This window comes from Nannobrachium achirus (genome assembly GCF_963921795.1).
Source record: "Nannobrachium achirus genome assembly, chromosome: 22".
Taxonomy (NCBI): domain Eukaryota; kingdom Metazoa; phylum Chordata; class Actinopteri; order Myctophiformes; family Myctophidae; genus Nannobrachium; species Nannobrachium achirus.
Window position 1 is genome coordinate 43809511 of NC_137829.1, and position 21772 is coordinate 43831282.

The 21772-nt window shown below is 42.6% G+C and overlaps 1 protein-coding gene across 1 annotated transcript in view; it reads left to right on the top strand.

The window, feature by feature from the left end:
* The window catches only part of vwc2l (von Willebrand factor C domain containing 2 like), a gene marked incomplete at both ends in the record, with an annotated part of 60569 nt that extends 42074 nt beyond the window's left edge, over positions 1-18495 (top strand). Inside the window, one exon of the mRNA XM_080752707.1 lies at positions 18344-18495. Coding sequence (XP_080608833.1) covers positions 18344-18495 — 152 coding nt within the window. The remainder of the gene's footprint in view (positions 1-18343) is intronic.
* Positions 18496-21772: the final 3277 nt, after the last annotated feature.

Genomic DNA, 21772 nt, shown 5'->3' on the forward strand with positions numbered 1-21772 from the left:
TCCAAATAATATACAATTAAGAAGTGGGATGTTCCACTTAGTAAGAGAAAGAATTAATGACATATATATTTTTTTAAAAGCTAGAAGACTCACCTATTATAGTAACCATGTGAATTGCTAATAATGTTATGGGTCAGATGTGTAAAGATCTATCACATTGTATTGTTCTTTTCAGACTCAACAATAATAATGATGATGTTACTTAAATGCTGATCAATGTGTGAATCTGGCTCTTATCAGGTGTGTGTTTTCTCTCCCTGTCCTGTGCTGTCCTCAGTTAAACCAAGACAGTACTGTTGTGACCAATGTGGAAAAAGCCTTCAGCTCAATTTATTATCTCAAAGTAGACCAGAGAATTCATACCGGAGTGAAGCCATTCAGCTGTGAACAATGTGGGAAGTATTTTGCTCGTCTGGACAATTAAAAGATCATAAGCGTTCACATACTGGAGAGAAACCTTATTGTTGTGACCAGTGTGGGAAAAGATTTGTTCAAAAGGGGATTTTAAAAGAACACCAGAGAATTCACACTAGAGAGAAGCCCTATTGCTGTGACCAGTGTGGGAAAAGCTTTACTCGATTGTCTTATCTCAAAATACATGAACGAATTCACACAGGAGAGAAACCGTACAGCTGTGTCCAATGTGGGGAAAAGTTCAGTTTAACGGCTGCTCTGAAAGTACACCAGAGATTTCACACCGAAGAAAAGCCTTACTGCTGTGAACACTGTGGCAAACGTTTCACTGTAAAATCTAGCCTCGTACAACACAAGAAGATTCACACTTGAGAGAGACCTTACTGCTGTCACCAATGTGGGAAAAGGTTCACTCTGAAGACGGCTCTGAAAAGACACCTGAAAATCCACACTGGTGAGAAGCCATATACTGCTGTGTCCAGTGTGAGAAAAGGTTCAGTGATATTCATCATCTCAAAGCACACCAGAAAAATCACACTGGAAAGAAACCTTATTGCTGTGACCAGTGTGGAAAGAGCTTTCCTAGACTGGAACATATCAAAATACACCAACAAATTCACACCGGAGAGAAACCTTATATCTGTAACCAATGTGGGGAAAACTCTGTCAGGTACATGTCTACCGTTAGAGGCCACTGGCATGAGTGCCTTTTTAGCTCTGTTGGGGCTTGGTGAATGTACTCTGTTGTTGTTTTTTTAATTATTATCTTTGTAATGTATGGTCTTCTTACCCTGTGGGCCTTGAGCCTGTAATAAAGTATTGCTGTGCAGTGTGAGTGTCTGATTGCATGTGATCAGATAAAGACACAACAGAGGCCTTTTTTGCTCTGTCCTGTTATTTTACTATTTATAATGAATGTCACTAATACAATACAGGAGAAGGCAGATTTCTGTATGTATGTAATGTATTTATTTTTAATTGGACATGATAGAAGCAATGCATCCAAACTAATCATTGTAGTATTTAGGACCACAATAACAAGGAGTAGTCAGGACTTTATGTTATCATTCTAGCCTAGATGTGATTGTACATTTGTGCTGTTTACATTTTTGTCTCATAAATTATTATACTTGAATCTTGAACCAAACTAACCTGACATGATTTAACATAGGTAATCCACTAAGCCTACTAGGTTTTATACTGTGTGATGTGGTGGACATTTCTGTAGATTACGAGTTGATTGGGCAATGTCCATGTCTAGGCCACATATATTGTTATGTTAATATGCTTTAACTACTTAGAAACTGGCACCCATTGGTCATTATCAATTGAATAGGCTGATATAATGCTCTATTTCCCCTAGAGCAGCTACATAGTCTCAAATAGATCAAATAAATGATAATTGTCTGTTCTGTGAAAGATAAGAGTATGCTGTAACTGTCTGTCCAATGGCAGCTGTGAGTTAGGTCATGTTTTGTGTTCCTTTAACCTAACTCTTTGAATTAGCTTGGCTCTCTTAACTCATGAATGCAAAAGCAGTCTTCTAAAGTAACCATAACAATGAATTTGCCTTTTAAATCATGTTAAACCACAAAGCAATAAAACACTTAGCTTCAACTCAAAATAGTAACCTTGACTTAATGTCTAGTGAACAAATGGACTCTTTAGCAACAAGAAAAGGCACACAATAACTCCACACAACTGAGTTTTATATAGAAATAAATATTTATAGAAAATGTAAACAGTAAGTATAAATAAATGGATGGATGGATGGATGGATGGATGGATGGATAGATCTCAGAGTCACTTAATGACAATTATAATAATTTGTGAGCCTACACACTCACACAGACCCTAAACGCCAGCAAAATGAAATACTACCTAAGTTAACCTTAACTTGTGTCAGACTTGAATTCAAATGCAAGAGCAGCTTTATATAAATGTAGTAGTAGTAGTGTTATGAGAGGGAAGGTGATGTTTGTTCAGACTAGCAGGGACTTAGGTGGGACAGTTAACAAAGCATTATCCAGTTTCTGTCTATTGTTGATCCCTCCCCCCACCACCACCCTGATTGGTCCATCAGAGTCATTGTGAGTATTTAACATGGCTCTGTTTTAGCTCCATGACACAGTCATGACACAGTTCCATGTGTGCAAGTTCCTGAGGCTGAACTCTCTTCTGGACTAAAGGTGAAGTATAAATAAATAGATGGATAGATAGATAGATAGATAGATAGATAGATAGATAGATAGATAGATAGATAGATAGATAGATAGATAGATAGATAGATAGATAGATAGATAGATAGATAGTAAGTAGGTTGATGCACCAATTGATGCAGGTCAGAGTTGTCATATCTAAAAAAGAAGGTAACATTTGAATTCCCCATCAAAAAATACATACAATAGACATCCAATTTGTTTTTGAGATGGATAGGGTATAATTGGCAATTATAAAATACCAATTGATGCAGGTTAGAGTTGTCCTATCCCAAAAAGAAGGTAATATTTGAATTCTCCATCAAAAAATACATACAATAGACATCCAATTTGTTTTTTAGATGGATAGGGTACAATTGGCAATTATAAAATACCAATTGATGCAGGTTAGAGTTGTCCTATGCAAAAAAGAAGGTCATATTTGAATTCTCCATCAAAAAATACATACAATAGACACCTTTTTTTTTCTTTTTCGCTGCCTTTTTTTCGCGACCTCGTCCATGGACCCGTCCACGGCCGGCCGTTTGCGTCCACGGCCGGCCGTTTGCGTCCACGGCCGCGGCCTCGTCCACGGCCGCGTCCACGGCCGCGTCCCCGGCCGTCTGCGTCCACGGCCGCGTCCACGGTCGCGTCCACGGCCGGGACGGCCGGCCGTTTGCGTCCGTGGACGCGGCCTCGCGTCCACGGACGTTTTTTTCGCGGCCGCGTCCATGGACGCGTCCACGGTCGCGTCCATGGACGTGGACGCGGCGGCCAGCGGCTGTCTCTCCCTTATAGGTTGGTGGGAATAAGCGGGCTACAATTGTACGAACAATACTCTTCTTTATTCAGCTCGAACCAACACAGCAGCAGTACTTGAAAACACGTGGGTTAACCAACAACACTGAACTGCGTAACCCCTTTACCTGTCCCCCTATGCACCTAGGCAGGTAGGAACTAACGTGAACACAAAGAGGGCACAGATTAATACAACTTCACAAATGAAAATGATACATGAAATAATTAATACTGAAATAATGAATGCATTTCCCATGCTACACGCCCACTCTCCAGAAGTAATTAAAATTACATTAACCACTCTAACCATATATAATTAGTTGACTGGGGTCGCCCAGGGATCTGTACTAGGCCCCCTCCTTTTTTCCCCTCTACTCAAAAAAAGCGTTGACAAAAATAGCCAATCTGCAAGCAAGAGATCTTCGGCAGGTCCAAGATCCGAAATTACCCGGGATCCGACCCGGTCCGAGCCGGGTACTGGGGCCATTTATGAGCAGTGATGTCGGGGCGGGTGCTGCCGTTATACCGTCTGCCCTGGGTCTTCGGTTCTCTGGCTGTAGAGCGGCGGTTCCATGATACCCAAATTGGCTGCCTTGCTACGTCACGTGACTTGTCAGGAAGTCCTTAAACACTAGTTTTAATGATAAACAATAACAATACTGCGACATCAATTAACAGTGGATTATCATTAACAACGGGCGAGCAGAAACATGCAGCGGTAAGAAAGAAATAATATTTACACCTCTTCATAATAACGTTGACATTCGGTCATTTCGGATCTCGGCTCCGGATTCCGACATCTCTGCCCGGGTATCGGATCAAATTTTTCTAATAACAGGCGGGGCCGTTCGGATCGGCTCCAGCAGGTCTCCAGCAAGCTGTGCGCTTGCTTGTAGATCGCTTATTTTCAGAAAATGGTCTCCCCCAGAATGGAGACATATAAGGACTCGTGTGGTTAAACCGACGGCATCTGTGGCACGGCCATTCGAGGCCCGAGCCATCAGAGGACGAGGACATAATTGATGTTTTATGAATTTGAAATCATTACCGTAGGCCCGCTGGTCACTAATGAGTGCTACTAGCTTTAATTATAAATGACACACTAAGCAGAGTAAACATTGGCCCATTGATTAAGGCCAGAGTAGGAGGGGCTAATGGGACCCCGGAGAGCCCTTTATCTCCCAGTGCCCCGATGCCCTTGTCACACTCGGCCAATCCCCAAATTAGAATTATAGGATTCCGATGGCTCATTGGCTATTTACAAGGTGGGATGGGAGATTTCCCTGAGCCCAGGGGCGTCACAAAGGGTGGGAAAAGTGGGACTGAGTTACTAGGGGCCAAGGTGGAGGGGCCTTAATTATTGTATACTTTAGCTATTGACAAATAGCAGATCATATACAAGCTCACACATGCGAGCTTTTAGATCTGCTATTTTTGAAAAGTCGTGAAAATGGGTGCAAATCTTTGAATATCTGTATTTTTTAAGCGAACATTTGTAACTCAAATTTTGCTTTGGGGGGGTCCCTGGAACTAAATATTTTGAGATGGGGGTCCGTGGCCAAATGCATATCATTTTGAGGGTCCTTCGCATGAAAATGTTTAAGCACCACTGACATAGAAACAGGTTTTTTTAAAAACCTTAGAAGGATTTGAAATATTCCAAAATGGCAGATGCAAGCTCGAAGCGTGGCACTCGGTGCCGCGCTGTGAGCTTGTATATCTGCTATTTTTCAATAGTTAAAGCACACAATAATGCGTAATACTGCTTTCCCATGTCTAAATGGGTTCTTCCCCCTATGAAGAACATTCATTTGGGGGGCCCACAGTGAATCCTTGCACCCAGGGCCCAGAATTTGGTGTGACGCCCCTGCCTTAGCACAGCCCCCAGTCCTGTTTGGGCAGATGGAGCTTTATGACTGAACTACACTAACCACTCCTTCTGAACATGGGCCCTGGAAAGGTCCTGGGAATGATTAACTGCAAGAAGTGCTTAGAGTACATAACATCGAATGCAGTCGACAACAATGTCTCGATATGCGAGAGATTTATAATCAGCCATTTTGCATGTGAGAAGTTGTGGCAGGCAGTACTGATTAGAAGACTGATAAGGCTGTTAAACCTCCAGGATTAAATTCAAAGGAACCCCTGATAAGCGACGACAGGAGCGCAGAGGATGAGCGGAAGGAAATGCAAATCCGATTGTCTTCTCATTTTGTTACTGTGTCGCAGCCAAACGTAGAAATTGCTTTTGATAATTGCGTATAGGATGTAGATGATCGTGCAGTATGGTGGAAAGGTTTTGAACGTTTTGAAGGTTCCATTGACAACTGCACTTTTTTTTTTAAATGAACAAAGATATTGGTGCCCTTAACTTGGAGTAAATAACTGCCATCAAGCACTTTCTGTAACTCGATAAGATTTCTTCATTTCACTGGTACAGTAGCTTTTGGCCCGCTCTTCATCAAACTGACGGGTGCCATCACCCAACAGCTATAGTTTCAGCTCTTTTCACAGATGTTCAAAGTAGAGGTCTTCACGGGTCCAATTTTAGCTACCCAAACCCAAATGGACCCGCCTGTTATTAGAAATATGAGAACCGTTACCCGAGCAGCACCGAGACATGTTGGAGCCGATCCGAGAGGAACCGGCTATGATCCGATACCCGGGCAGAGATGTTGGAACCTGAGCCGAGATCCGAAATGACCGAATGTCAACGTTATTATGAAGAGGTGTAAAAAATTAAATAGGACTTTTTCTTTCTTAGCGTTGCATGTTGCTGCTCGCCCCCTGGACATTAACATATTTCCCAGTCAATGCGGACAGGAACAATAAATCCACGTTTTCTTTAGATGTGTAATCTTTCTTCTTAGCCATTGTTAATGATAATCCACTGTTAATTTATGTCACAACAGAGCATATTGTTTTGTTTATCATTAAAAGTAGTGCCATAGTTCCTCCTGACAAGTCACATGCCGCAGCAAGGCAGCTCGCTTCTCACTGACCGAAGGAGAAAAAAGGGGGGGTGCGGGGGTGATTGACAGATGTAACAGCCAATCGTCGGGTCCATTCGAGTATCAATGGAACCGACGATCTCACGGTCAGAGACCCGGCTCGGTGCCGGGTCTGATCCCAGGTAATTTCGGTTCTCGGACCTACCCGACATGCATTCTGGGAACGTCCAGTATGACTTTTTGTGCATTCAGACAGTGACAAATGGTGCGACAACTGTTGTACCTTGAACCTAAAAGACCAGCGTGATCTATTTTTAAGTTTCCCTTGCTTTTTCCCCCTCACCCATTCAAACAATCTTTCTTTTCCATCTTGGGCCAATTTTCCTCTTGCGACCACATTCAGAGATGCTGGCTAAAGTCCCAGGGGCCTTAAACGTAATACTATTGGCAACAGTGGTCACAGGACCATCAAGCACTCGGGAGATAAGTCTTGTAACCTTTACATTGATCATGTTTGGCTACTACATTTTTTTCCTAATCTCCTCGTCAGGCTACTCTCAGCTTTTTCTTCTGTTTTCCATGTTCAATACGAATGAACACAAGTGGCACAAAACACCAATTAATTAATGTTCTCCTTTTAAACTGGCTGCATGAGTGATTAGAGGATTGAAAACACCTGTGATCCTAATTAAAACAAGAGTAAGTTTCTGTATTTTTGGAACCTTTGTGTATTGTTCCGCAAACTAAAGACAGACTTGTATGCATAATAAAATGTATTGTAATTCCAGCACATTTCAGGAGAAATTGTACATTATGTCATAATAATTCATAAATGTGTGTGTAAGCCAAATATGCTCCTATAGCAGCAGAAAGAGGAGAGTTAAGCCTAATGTATGCTTTGCCGCACGATTGTGGCGCGTGTCGGGAATAGCAGCGATGCCGTAGTGCCATTGTTGTTGGTGTTTTTTGGGGGCTGGGGTGCCTTTATTTGATAGTGTTGCGAAGAGTCAGGAAACAGGGAGATAGTCGCTGAGCAGAGTTGCCAGATGTACGATAATTATCGTATTTGTACGATGATTTGACCCTCTGTACGATCAATAATTCCAAAAATGCCGAAATGTACGATAATTTCGGCATATCACCAAAAAGAGCGTGAATTCACTATTTTCCCTGGCTGCTGATCTGGGATCTGGTTTGGCTTCTCAAAATAAGCCAGGAAATCAGTCAATCTGACCCTAGATCTGTACTTCGAAGCATTAAAAACACCGGTTGCATCTTTCCAGACCAGTTTCAGGCTTTTATTTGTGTAAGCTCCAGGAGGTTGCCTGCCTCCATGCAGCATATCTGATGCGTTTTTGTCACACAGGAGTCTCAAACAAGGTCGTTTCTTACACTAAAGACGCATTTTTTGGTGAAATTACGTTTTTACGCGAGTGATTTCTCTTTTTTGGCTGTGTACGATAGTTTCATGTAATATACGATAATTCTGAGCCTCCGGTAAGATAATTCAACATTTCCCATCTGGCAACACTGTCGCTGAGTGACATGCAGCAAATCCGCCGGCGGGCTCCGCCGAGTGGAGCGCAGGACACGCCGTCAGGCATCAAACCTTACGTGGTGGTACACGCCTTAACCACTCGGCCATCAGCACCCCCGGAATCAGCCTTTAACCCATTCAGGCCTATAGAATTATTGAACGCTTTAACCAGTGAAAAATAGCAGATATACAAGCTCACAGCGCGGCACTGAGTGCTGATCTTTGAATATATGTATTTTCAAAGCGAACGTTTGTAACTAAAATTTTGTTTCGGGGGGGGGGGGGGGGCTGGAACTAGATATTTTGAGATGGGGGTCCGTGGCCAAATAAATATCATTTTGGGGGTCCTTCACATTTTGTGGTTTGAGAACCACTAGACATGGTAGTCTCTCAAGAACAGACCAACTGAGCTCCATTTAAGTGAAAAGGACCTTTTCTTTGACGATGGCTATAGCCAGATTGCTGACATAGAAACATAGGTTTTTCAAAAATCCTTAGAAGGATTCAAAAGACACTTACAGAATCGGGTCAAAATTCAAATTTTCAAGATTTTTCAAAAATAGCAGATCTACAAGCTAGTGCCGCGCTGCGAGCTTGTATATCTGCTGTTTTTCAACAGTTAAAGCACAAAATAATAATACACGATAATGTGTACCCCGTTCTGAATGGGTTTAATGCGAGCAGACATGACACCCTCACGACAGTGGCATTTTGGGGAGGCCTGTTGCTGTGTCTCCAGGGCCCCCAGGGGAGACCGCTCCAGCTCTGGCAGACAGACGGTAACTCTCTGAAGGTGGACAGCTGAGTGGTGGTGGGGGTGGAAAAAAACACGCAGTGTAGCAGAGCTTCGCTTAGCCATGGGACGGGAGCAGCCGTGAGAGGGAGGAAGCCATCCACTCATGTACTCCGGATGGGTTCTTGGTGGGCCTGGTGTACAAGATACACTACACCACTAAGATAATTAGGGGTGTAACGACATAGTAACTGTATCGAATTATCGTTTTTAACTTAAAAAATCAATGTATATCGAAATGAAAACAGCTAAAATCGAATCGGATCGTTTTATTTTGTATTGTATCGAATCGGCAGTGCAAAGAATCAATTGTATCAATACTACCTACTTGTGCATTGTATTTAGCATTTTTAAGAAGAAAAATGTTAAAGGAGGGGTTTAATTACTTTTCCGTTCAAAAGAGCTACACTGGTCTATCGATAAATGTGTGTAATCTCTGGGTTCATGTCAAGGTGCAGGTTTGTCAATATACAATGTCGTATTTGGCAGATAATCACTGTGTTTACTTATTTATATCCATAATAATACATGTTTCCCTTAAAAACCTGCACTATCCACACCTTTCACACAGATTTAATGTCTTTGCTAAATAGTTACTATATCGATTTTAAATCATTGAATCGTATCACCATGAATGAACGTCCATGTATCGTATCGTCAACCATGTATCGTGATATGTATCGAATCGCTATTAAAATGTATTGTTACACCCCTATAAGATACCCATGTACCTGACAAAATACTTTAAAAACGTTAAGGACGTCCACAATTACAACACCAGAGGCAGCGCCACAGATCACGTTCAACCCAGAGTCAAGTCAATCAAAGGGTCAAACTCGTTCTTCTGCTATACCACAAAAATGTGGAACGCCCTACCGAAGGCCTTAAAGGAGTGTGGATCCCTCGCATCCTGAAAAACCACTTACAGGCGGCAGCCGTTCGTAACTGGTAAAAACAAACCTAGCCCATCCTTACCCTCCTCTGTCCCTTCTTTGTATTTACCTACTGTATATATATTGTTTTGCTCTGTTTTTTTCCTGACTATATCTACTGCATAGTACTGTGTTCGATCAGTCTGTCATTCAATGTTAGATGAGATACTTCAATGGTTTCCTGTGTAAATAAGCCAAGTGCTTTTCTACGTAGGATCTCCTTTTAGTAGACCTTGTACCAGTGAACTGTACCGTCATGAAACTGTACCTTTTCCAATGCAAACTTCTAATAAAGTCTTCAATCAATCATCCAATCAATGCTTCAGAAGACTCTGGCTTGTCTTTTTTCCCCTCTCTTTCTTCGCCTGCTCCATCCGCAACGAGAAAGTAGAGGAAGAGAGAGAGCAGGGGCGTCAATTGGGTATGGCAGGGGTATGCAGCTGCCATACCCTGGGTCCAGGGGGGGAAATAAAAGTTACTTTTAAATATAAATCCATGAATCTCTCTTTGTCTATCTGTTCTGGTTTTTATGTTGTTAATTACAGTAAAATAACTACAAATGAAAAAATTAACAAAATGGTCACTTTAACAAGTTATTAGAATTATATTCTTCACACTTGTATTCTCCACATCTTGACAAAATGGTATATTCCCAGGTTCCCCAGGTCAGCTGCACAGGTGCAATTCTTTATTGTTAATTGTGGCACGTTTACTAACATGTCAAGTTTAGCTGCACTTGAAGAAACTGTAGAAACGGGGGGAAATTTAAATGGACTTCTTAAAATAAATGTATCATGCCTGTTGCTTTTTCTGAACTGACCCCACAGAGAGAGAGAAATGGGTGGAGGCTTTAGACCCAACGGCTTCCCGAGATTGGACACTCGGCCATGGAAGGGGCTCTTTACGCATGGCCAGATACAACTCTTAACTAAAGCATTCTGACGGAAAGACAGAGACATCAGGCTCAGAACAGATTCACCCCGGGCCAGCGGAAACTCAAGAAAATGTATCCGGCCTTCACATGTCAGAACAGAATACTTATGCAAAGTGCCCCCGGCCAATTTAATTAGCAAGTCAAAAAAAGTGGCCAGTGTTATTTGTGAACTCACAGAGAGGCTGAATCATTTACAGCTATGCCAGCCCTTGTCTCTGAAGATGTGGCCACTGTGACATGCCGTCAGTCTGTCACGCAGTGACACAGAGGTGACTAAAGCCAGGTAACACTTATTCCTACTGACACTTTGACAGCGTATCATGGACAACCGACAGTGACACGAGACTTGGGGTATAGAGGGTATGCACGTCCACTGGGACCCGCCCCCTAATCTAGACTGAGTGGCAAAACATTGAGCAGCATGGAGCATTGGAGTTTGGAAGTGCTAGTTGCGAATCACTCAACGGCCCTGCATAACACCCGTTTATAAATTGCACATAATGCAGAAGGCAGCAGGATGCTGTGTTGTTGAAAACGAGCGCTTCCAAACTCTGACACTTGGAAAAATAAGCCCCTGCACAGAATGTCTTGACAGAAAGTAGCTCATAACATGCCTATGGTGGACTTTTATGAAAGAAAAACTTTGCGGATAGAAAGAGGATAATTCAAGCTTTCAGTACAGCCGCAATGTTGGTGAGTTTAACTTTAATACAATCAGAAAGGACTTTTCTGTTTGGATGTATGGGCTGTCAATGGCAGAAATTAGTTTTTTGCCACTCAGTAGGCGTTCCCACATAACTTCCAGCAACAGTGATTTCACGCGCATACCCTCTATACACCGGGTAACGTCATATACAGTAGCCCAGTGGTTCTCAACCTGTGGGTCGGGACCCCCAGGGGGGTCCCCAAATTATTTTGGGGGGGGGGGGTCCCCAGATGATTGGCTTAATGTAAAATGTTGTTTTCTCTCTCAATAGTAAACAAACCAACATAACGTTTAAGTGTATAGAGGGTATCTACACATTTCTAAAGTGAAGTGAGTTCGTTGAAACATGATTATTTAGCGGGTCGTGGCCTGAAAAGGTTGAGAACCACTGCTGTAGCCTGCAGGCGCATTTCTTGCCTCGAGGCAGGGGCACTACAGCGAATCGACTTGGAACAGATTCCAACTGAAACCATGATATACACTACAGCCGTTAGAGAGTAAGCGATCTGAAGCGACAGCATGGACACTGGGGGAGAATCGGGGCTGGCTTCCCTGAAACTTTATGGACCATAAACCCCCAGCGAGAGCCTCGGACCACTGGCATCCGTTGAGCGCTGACAGGTAGCGGAAACCGTGTCCTTGTGCCTTGCAGTCGGAGCCGATCTATCTGGCCATAAACAATCACACTTGGCAGCCGCCGGCGGTCGCCCCCCTTTTCCTCATCAACCTCCCCTGGGTTCGTCCTGTAACCTGTGCCAGCTGTCCAGGGGCAGATCTATGAGAGTTAGGACTTGGCAAGGCTCTCTCAATGTCTCCTCTAACCCTGCAAGGCCCAGCGTTGCTTTTTGGCAACATTTTTTAAATCATTTTTTTTTAAATGTTATAATTAGTATTCCTGTTCTTTTTTCACATTAACATCACCATTAAATCCTAATGTTTAGTATTACAATGCCATTGGCCACGATATTTGCATATACATACCCCCCACAGAGGCTGACATTCACACCTCCCAGAGAAGTTGAAAGTCCAGCGTCTGGACGAACAACATCTCACTTTTTAACCGAAGCTATTCCTCACTAAAACATAAGTAAAATGCCTGTAATATATTTTTTCGTGATCATTAGAATGTCTAGAACATGTACATATGTTATTATTGTGAAAAATATCCCCAAAATGCAAATTAGAGCATGATTTATGATTCATGGCTATAAAACCTTACAAAAACATTATTATTTTTTTAACATCATTTTCCGGTGATTAGGACTCCTACAACAGCATCTGATTTAAAAAAAAAAATTTGGCCAGTAGAAATTAATTCGGGTCTTGCAGGGCTAAGGCCACATCGAATGGCTTTTATCATGTCCAAATAGTCCATGGGACTCGTCTTTGCCGAGGGAAGGCATCTAGGCTTAGGACTTAGGAGGTTGCCAAAGATTGCTTTTTTATGGCTTTCATAGTCTCGGCCGTCTGGTCGGAAACCTTGTACTGTATGTACAAAACTGTTACTTCACAGGAAATGGACATTTTGCATTAAATGTCATTGCGAACATTTTCAAACTTTTTCAAAAGTAGGGAAAATAGCAGATCTACAAGCGGATGCAACATGTGAGCTGTTTGCGCAACACTGTTGTAATAAGTCTAAAAGCATAAAGTGACCAGTAGCATTAAACAAATGAAGCCGTTGTCTGGTGGAAACCATGTCCAAAACTGTTTGTTTTGCGTTCACCATTTTAAAAATGATTTAAACTAGTGAAAATAGCCGATCTACAGCGCCTCGTACCGCGCGCTTGTAGATCTGTTATTTTCACTAGTTTTGTGCCACAGTCTTGTATGATGAAGCAGGGCTTTACGAAAAAATCACACCCAATGTGAAGTGAGCGGTGGTCGTGCTTGCATAACGTCTTTTGACTAGGATTTGAGTCTAGGATGTACAGGCTATGCTACACACACACGTTTTGCTATGGCAAAACGCTGAGGAAAAAGGCTACAGACATACGACATATGACATCACTAGACAAACATGATGCTACGTACACACATTTTGCTATGGCAAAACGCTGAGGAAAAAGGCTACAGACACACGCACAGCCACTCTATGGAGCGGTTTACCACCACTCAAAAACGTATACATTTTAAACTAGGAGATACGAGGTTTCTGCCCGACAATGATCTGATACAAGGAGATACAAGGTTTCTGCCCAGCAGCGATAGTGTTCAGTGCCTGCTCACTTAGTCTCGCATGGCCAGACTGTTGCCTCCGCGATTTGGCCAAATGCTCCCGGCATACAGTCTGGCAAACCGGGGAAGAAACGATGAGTGCGAGATAAAGCGGATGTGACGCAACCGCTCCCTTGGTGCAGTAGCAGTCCCTCTGGTGTTGTTGGTGTTACTTCAATGATGTTTTCAAACGTTTTCTTAAACTATACACTCATTACAATAATAGGCAGCTCGAATGACTTTGTCTGAGCTATTGTGTTTCTGTTATGTTTCCAATGGGACTACAGTTCAGTGCAGCACTGGCTACTTCTGACACTCGCCGTTCGGGAGCTGCTGTTCCAGACTCTATATAGCATTCGGAGATTGTGGAGTAGTTGTCTGGCTACGCGAGACTACTGCTCACTGCACCCCAGCTCCACTCATAAACAGGAAGCAGTGGCAGGAAGTTGAACCAAAGGAGAGGAAAAGTGATTTTGAATCCAGTCTGATGCGAGTACAAGCAAAAACAACACAGATTCTCACTAATGATGGTCCCAGGGGGGCTGCATGCGGACGGCTTTGGAAGGCCCTGCTCTTGCTATAATGCTAATCTCTGAGTTGAGTCGACATCCTGGGGAAAAAAGAATCAGAGACCGATGCCAGATATTAAGATCCAGTGCAGACACCGATGTAGGAGATTCTAAGGCCCAGCGATGCTTTTTTGGCAACATCAAAAACATAGTTTAAACAATTTGTTTTCCTGTTCTTTTTTCATCTTAACATCCTATTGTTTAGTATTACAATGCCATTGGCCAGGATATTTGCATATGAATACCCCCCACAGAGGCTGACATTCACACAACTTCAAGTTCTCTGGAGTCCAGAGTCTGGACGAACAACATCTCACTTTTTCACTGAAGCTATTCCTCACAAAAACATAAGTAAAATGCCTGTAATAATTATGTTGGTGATCATTAGAATGTCTAGAACATGTACATATGTTATTATTGTGAAAGATATCCCCCAAATGTAAATTAGAGCATGATTTATGATTTATGGCTATAAAACCTTAAACTTTTTTTTTCTTTTTAACATTACATTTCCCTCTCCAAAGTAGAGCCTATTCCTACAACACCATCTGAAAGGTTGGAAATGAATGTTGCAAGTAGAAATTCATTTGGGTCTTGAAGGGCTAGACTGATTTTTTAAAAGATATTTTGGGTCGTTTTCTGCCTTTATTGATACAGTAGTGTGAAGACAGGAAATGGGGTTAGAGTGACGGGGAGTGAAACACAGCAAAGGTCGTCATGATCGGGTTTTGAACTCGCGACAGGCATTGGAGTGTAGCGGGCCCTAGATCACTGATTACCATACCCATGACTGATACTGTGTCAAAAAGCATCGAATAAATTTGAAAAACTTAGATTCGATTTGTTAAAAAAGAAAAAGAGTAAAAAAAAAAAAAACCCCGATCTGCATTACAAGCTTTTTTAGATATATTTTTGAAAATAGTAAATAATAATAATTAAAACGTTGAATGTATTCTCCGACATTGACACACCCAAAATAGTTCACCATCGGCTGCATAATTGCAGATAGCAATAGTCATCATAAAAGTCAAAAATGATAGGCTGGGGGGGGGGGGGGGACAGGTTACATCTGAATATTAATACACAATATTAATAATTTAATATACAAACACTGTTCAATTTCTGTCTCAGTAATAATGTTATTAATAATTATAAAAGATCTAATATACTGTATAAGCACGGTAGTGTTTATACAGTATATTAGACTGCACTAATATAACTTAAAGGGCCACTTCACCTCTGGGACAACCCTATCTTATTTTATTGTTGTTTGGGACACGATCAACACAACTCAGGATTGTGTCGATCGTGTCCTAAACAACAATAAAATAAGATAGGGTTGTCCCAGAGGTGAAGTGGCCCTTTAAGCGTAACTTGTACGTAAATACGTAAATAGTTCGATATATGATGTGCGTGAAAAATAATCAGCAAATCCAGTGTCCCCTGAGGATTCATGGGTTTCTCAGTGTCACAAGCGGAGGCACCGAGTCTGGCAAGTTTCACTGAGCTAAACGTATAAGCGACAAATCCAAAGTCACCGTCACACTAATTGGGCTACTGATTCATTTCATTTAAATGATTATAATTGGGACCAATCCCTGGCACAGGGCCGCTCTTCTGTCTTGGCGTAGGGATGGAGACATGTGGCCGTCTTGGATCTTGGCTCAGCCAGAGGCTGTGTGAAACAATAACAGAAAGATCTCGATCACGCCGTTTGTACATTTTAGTAAGGTCCATGCATTTTAACGAAAGCAGGGTTGATTTCCTCGACTAAAACTATGACGAAAAATGTTCGTCGACTGCCTTTTTTCACTGATGAAAACTAAATAGAAACTAAATAAAAACTAAGCTATGATGACTAAAACTATGACTAAATATATTGACAATTTTGTCAACAAATGAAAACTAGACTAACATTTCACGGTAGGGACTAGTGGAGAAGAGATCCAGTAGAACTAAAAGACAAGTAATTTTATGTTTGGTTGCACTCGAAAATAGTTGCACTTGAAAATAGCAGATCTACAAGCTCACAACGCGTCGCGATGCGACGCGTTGTGAGCTTGTAGATCGGCTATTTCCGGAGTGCAACCACGTGTGTAAAATCAGCCATTACGACACCATCAAGGCCCGCCAAAAATGTTTTTTGTTGACAAAATCAACTGTACATTGAGTTGAGTCAGTCGACTAAAATATTATGATATGACTATCATGACTAAAACTAAATCGCATTTCATTCAAAAGACTGGAACTAAAACCAAATCAAAGATTTGCTGCCAAAATTAACACTGAACAAGAGTGACACCGATTTGGCGTACGAACTGCAGATACATCCGATGGTAATCCTTGTCCATCAGTATTAAGTTAACCGTTACAAAGACACACACATACTGATAAATATATTATTTGTAAACAACAACACCTTCTTATTCCCCTATGAGATACAATAATCCATCACACAGAAATAAGACTGGAGAGTGATCAGAGTGAGAATGGAATGTTTTACTATGGAGAGAGAGCATTCAAGACAAAGGTACAACAGAATAATCAATGGTTCGTGCTCTCTCTGACAAATTATGTTTTGACACGAGTTTATGTATGGTCATTTGGTCAGTCAGTATAGATGACGTTTCAACAGTTCATAGGATAGGTTTCTTGTCCACGAATGACAAGACAAAGAGTCCATATACAGTAGGTTACTGGGGGGAAGAGATGTCCTTCTAGATGACACCAGATGTCCCAAGCTGAGCCTTAGAATACAAAAACAATTCTCATTGTTTAGGTACAGGCTACAGGCAGTTGATAAGGCCTGATTTCTACCAGACGGAGACCTTGTGTGTGTACTGTAAATGACACAGTCACTGTGTCACTGGTCATCAATATGTATTGATAAAAAGATGATATGAACCATAACAAAATACCTATCACATACGCTCCACAAATCAGAGAATTCACCACATGAACCTTAGCGTAACCCCATTCTGGGCATGTCATAATAAAGGGGAAAACAGGCCTACATTCTATTTGACGAACAACAAAGTATGGGATTTAAGCGGTTAAAGGGACCAGAATCATCTTATCGCCCGAGACAAATCCACGGAAGTAAATCTTAACCGCATTTCACAGATAAATGCGACTTCACGCCTTATCAGTTCAACAGTTCTCTACAGTTTTGGACCACGGCACAGAAAAGGGGCGTCCGGAGAAATTGTGTGTGTGAGCGTGAGGAATTTCTAAGGAGTCTGTGGCCTTTTCATGCAGACTGAAGTGATTAACCCATTTAGGCGTAGAATTATTGAATGCTTTAACCAGTGAAAAATTAGCAGATATACAAGCTCACAGCGCTGCGAGCTTGTAGATCTGCTATTTTTGAAAAAGTCGTGAAAATGTGTGCAAATCTTTGACTATATGTATTTTCTAAGTGAACGTTTGTACAGTAACTCAAATTTTGCTTCTGGGAGGTCCCTGGAACTAGATATTTTGAGATGGGAGTCCGTGGCCAAATAAATATCATTTTGGGGGTCCTTCACATGAAAAGGTTTGAGAACCACAGACACAGTAGTCTCTCAAGAACAGACTAACTGAGCTCCGGTTAAGTGAAAAGGACCTTTTCTTTGACGATGGCCGGCCAGATTGCTGACATAGAAACACAGGTTTTTCAAAAAATCTTAGAAGGATTCAAAAGACACTTATAGAATGGGGTCAAAATTCAAATTTTCACGATTTTTCCAAAAAAATAGCAGATCTACAAGCTCGCAGCGCGGCACTCGGTGCCGCGCTGTGAGCTTGTAGATCTGCTATTTTTCAATAGTTAAAGCATAAAATAACGATACACAATATCGTGTACCCGTTCTGAAGTGATTAACACCATCCTCTCTGCTGCCTCTCAAAGCAGCTTTCTCTCTCCCTCTCTCTCTCTCTCTGTGTACTCCAACATCGCTGTACTGCCAAGCCAGTGCCTGGCAGCCTTCTCTGCTCGCGGCTGCATTAGGATGCAAAGCGCTCCACGTCGAGGGAGAAGGGGAGGCTAACAAAAGCGCTTTAGTGTAGCAAAAAACAAGCCCATCGGTGCATGCCCCGTGAAAAGATCTGTGCGTCTGCTCCCACTCGCCCCACTCCCTGCGGCTCTCACGCGGAAAAAAAAGTGGGAAAAAATATAGATATATAAAAAAAAAAAAAAACAGAATCTCCTGGGAGAGCCTAACTCAATTTATTCTCCCCCCCTCATCTTTCTCATCCCTTCTTTCTCTGTCCCTCTCCCCCCCTCCCTCCCTCCCTCCCCATCCTCACGCGGCAGGTCCAAATTGCTTTGCCGGAACGACGATCATCCCAGCCGGCATCGAAGTGAAGGTGGACGATTGCACCATCTGCCGCTGCCACAACGGGGACTGGTGGAAACCGGCGCAGTGCCTGCGGCGGGAGTGCCTCAACGGCCAGTCGTTGTCATAGAGACCCCGTCGGGTGGGGGGGGAAGAGGACGGCGGCAAAAGCAACGGGCGAGAAGAGGGCCCCGCCCACTGCGCGCGTGTGCCATTTTGTAATGATTGACAGGAAGCGGAGCACAATTCCTTTGGCGACCCGAGGCTTGCGCGGTGCAGCCTGAGAGAGACGCTTTCTCGCGGGCTTCGAGCGAGAGAGGCGGCGGATTGTGGGGGGCCACTGCCGGACGGAACGAAAAAGGATGGAAGTTTGTCTCGAGACTCTTTTCACCCTTTCCAATTTTAACCGTTGCTATATCTTTTTCCAGAGATCGACTTGCTTGACCTTTGCTGCTCTCTCACACACACACTGAAGTTTATATCTTTCACAAACTCTTTCCTAACCATTGGCACTGATGAAATGCTCTGTTGATTTCTGTGTGTACGTCATCCCCGCGCGTTGTTGTCGCCGTCACGATCACGCAGGTGTTGTAAAAAAAAAAATACACAGTAAGCACACAACCGTAAGCGTTTCTTTCTTTACTGGGAGGACCGACCAATAGAGATGGGAACGGGACGCTGCAAAGCTTCGCTAATTGTCTCACAACTTTAGCTTTGAACCACTTGAACCCCTAGCATTCCTATTCTGGGTGGGGGGGGTGGGGGGGGGAATTCACATTCAAACATTTGTAGATCAAAACATCTCACAGCGCATGGCGTCGGCGACCACGCCGTGAGCTTGTAGATCGGCTCTGTTTGCCGAAGAGATCGGAAACGGAGACCAAGTACACGGCCAACCCCAGTCAACTAAGTATTGGTTTACTAGAGAGGGTTCAAGTGGTTAAGAGCTTGTTTACAAGATGCACATAATCACACACACTGACAAAACATTTGTGTCCTCCTCATATGGCTTTTTTTTTGTGCTTTCCACTATGGCAGCCTTGGCAGGAAATTAATCCTTAGATGCTGCTCTGTATTCTTGTTATCAAACCCAGCAATGTGCATACGGTAGGGCATTCACCAAATATTCTAATATCAAAGTCACTATTCTATGTTGTGCACCGTAGTCGAATATTCGCTTATTTTTATTATTTTATTGTTTTCTCTTTAAAAAGATATATAGTTTATAAAGCTTGACTAGATAGGAAGTCATAAGAATGAGTTGTCAATGCCCCTGGTGGATGAATTTGTTAATGCTCTATACGAGGGGTTCTCAAACCTTTTTAGGCTGTGACCCTCAAAATAAACATATTTGAACTGGGGACCCCCACCCTGACAAGCACTTGGAATTGTAGGTATTACATTTAATGTGACTCAGTTCCGCAGATAAATATTGTGAAAATAGCTGATCTACATGCTCACAACGCCTCGCAACGCGAGGCTATTTTCACAATGTTCGCCTCTTGCTTACTTAATATTTGACAGTTTGGCCAGTCCTGTCGAATATTCGACTATTCGAATTCTTTGAGGTCAAATATTTTGAATACTAAAAATCACTATTCGTGAATGCCCTAGCATACGGTACCATTATGATGTGTGACTTCCATCAACCATGATAACATAGTTTCAAGCCCAGCCTGCATGTGGAAGGGTAACCAAGGCCGACGAAGTGGGTGGAATTTGACAAAATGACAGGAAAGATTTAGCCAGCCAGCAACCATCACAAATCATCTGTGAAGTAACGCACACATCCTCCCGAAAAGCCGTGGGTGGACAGCATTTCTACACAAGAGTCAACCCAAGTCTGGGCAATCCCTTTTCGCTTAATTGCCCTTATTGTTTTCCCCCCCGCGGACGGACGGTCCGTATCCTACCAAAAGAATATTCCTACTAACAGCTTGAACTTGTTATCTAAGCAATTAGTGAGCCAAGAGCAGGCCGCTTTAATTTCCCTTAATCAAGGAGTATTGTGTGATAAATCACCCGGCCGGAGGCTTGGCACCAACAATACCCTGCGTGCAGAGATCGCTTGGCGCCGACCAGGAGACGAGAAAACGGGGGGGGGGGGGATCTACATATTGTCACTGTCCGGCGGAAACCTCGTATGGCTACAGTTCGCTTTGTATTTATCATTTTAAAAATGATTTAAACTAGTGTAAATAGACAATCTAAAAGCTTGGCTATTTTCGTGCTCGTAGATCTGCTATTTTCACTCGTTTTGTGCGACAGTCTTGTGTGATGAATCACGGCTTCCTTTATGAACTTTATGAAAAAAAAAAAAAAAACGTAACGATTTGAAACTTGGAGATACGAGGTTTCTGCCCGACAGTGACGATATGTCTTCGTGCTTTTAGAGCGGCATTCGTAGCCCCATCATTCACATGCATGAAACACGTGCACACACACTTTCATCAACACGCACTGTAGCTCATTTCAGTTCATCTCAATAGCGTTGCCTCCCCCCCCTCCCCCCACACTGCACCATGTGAAGCACTTAAGCCGACACGAAACTTGATGAGACAAAAGGCTGTTACCCGCCACTCCTCCGCTATAGATTACAACAATAGATTTTCCCTTTTGCCACCTCCTCCATATATCTGCATAGCTCAGCCACTGCGGCGCGGTGCCTGTTAACACCGGCCCCATAATAACTTAGGACAGACCAATGCATTGGCTCGATAGATTTCAATTCCAGGTTGGCTTTTTAAGAGTTAAAGGAGTAGTTCACCCCAAAATGACTTTTTTTTCTATTGATTACTCACACCATGGAGACTTGATTTCAATAATATTTTTGTTTTATGTCACTTTCCTAAGACAAAATATGTATAGCGATAAAAGTACCCCCATTGATTCCCGGATGGGGACCCAAATACATTCGAGTCCCCATTTGTGTATATTTACTATAAACAGAATTTTGTCTTTAGGAATGCGATGAATACAAAAATATATTATTGAACTCAAGTCTCCATGGCGTGAGTAATCAATAGAAACATTTTCATTTTGGGGGTGAACTACTCCTTTAAGGCAACACTCAACCCAACAAACCCTGCCTTATCTTGGGCCCCACCCCAACCACATCCCAGCTTTTTGAGATGATAAATACTAGTCATTAATTCAAAGGTGAATTCTGGTAAGCTTGCACAATTCATCACCAGGACTTTTTTTCATTTCCAGAAAATCCGTTCCCGTTAACCTTACAGACCCTATTTCTGGGCTCTGATGGATGGGCTGTTTAACTCTCAAATACCGGGAACGCGCCCGAGTCGCGTTAGATTTTAACCACTTTAACCATTATTTTATGCTTTAACTTTAGAAAAATAGCAGATATACAAGCTCACAGCGCGGCACTGAGTGCCGCGCTGCGAGCT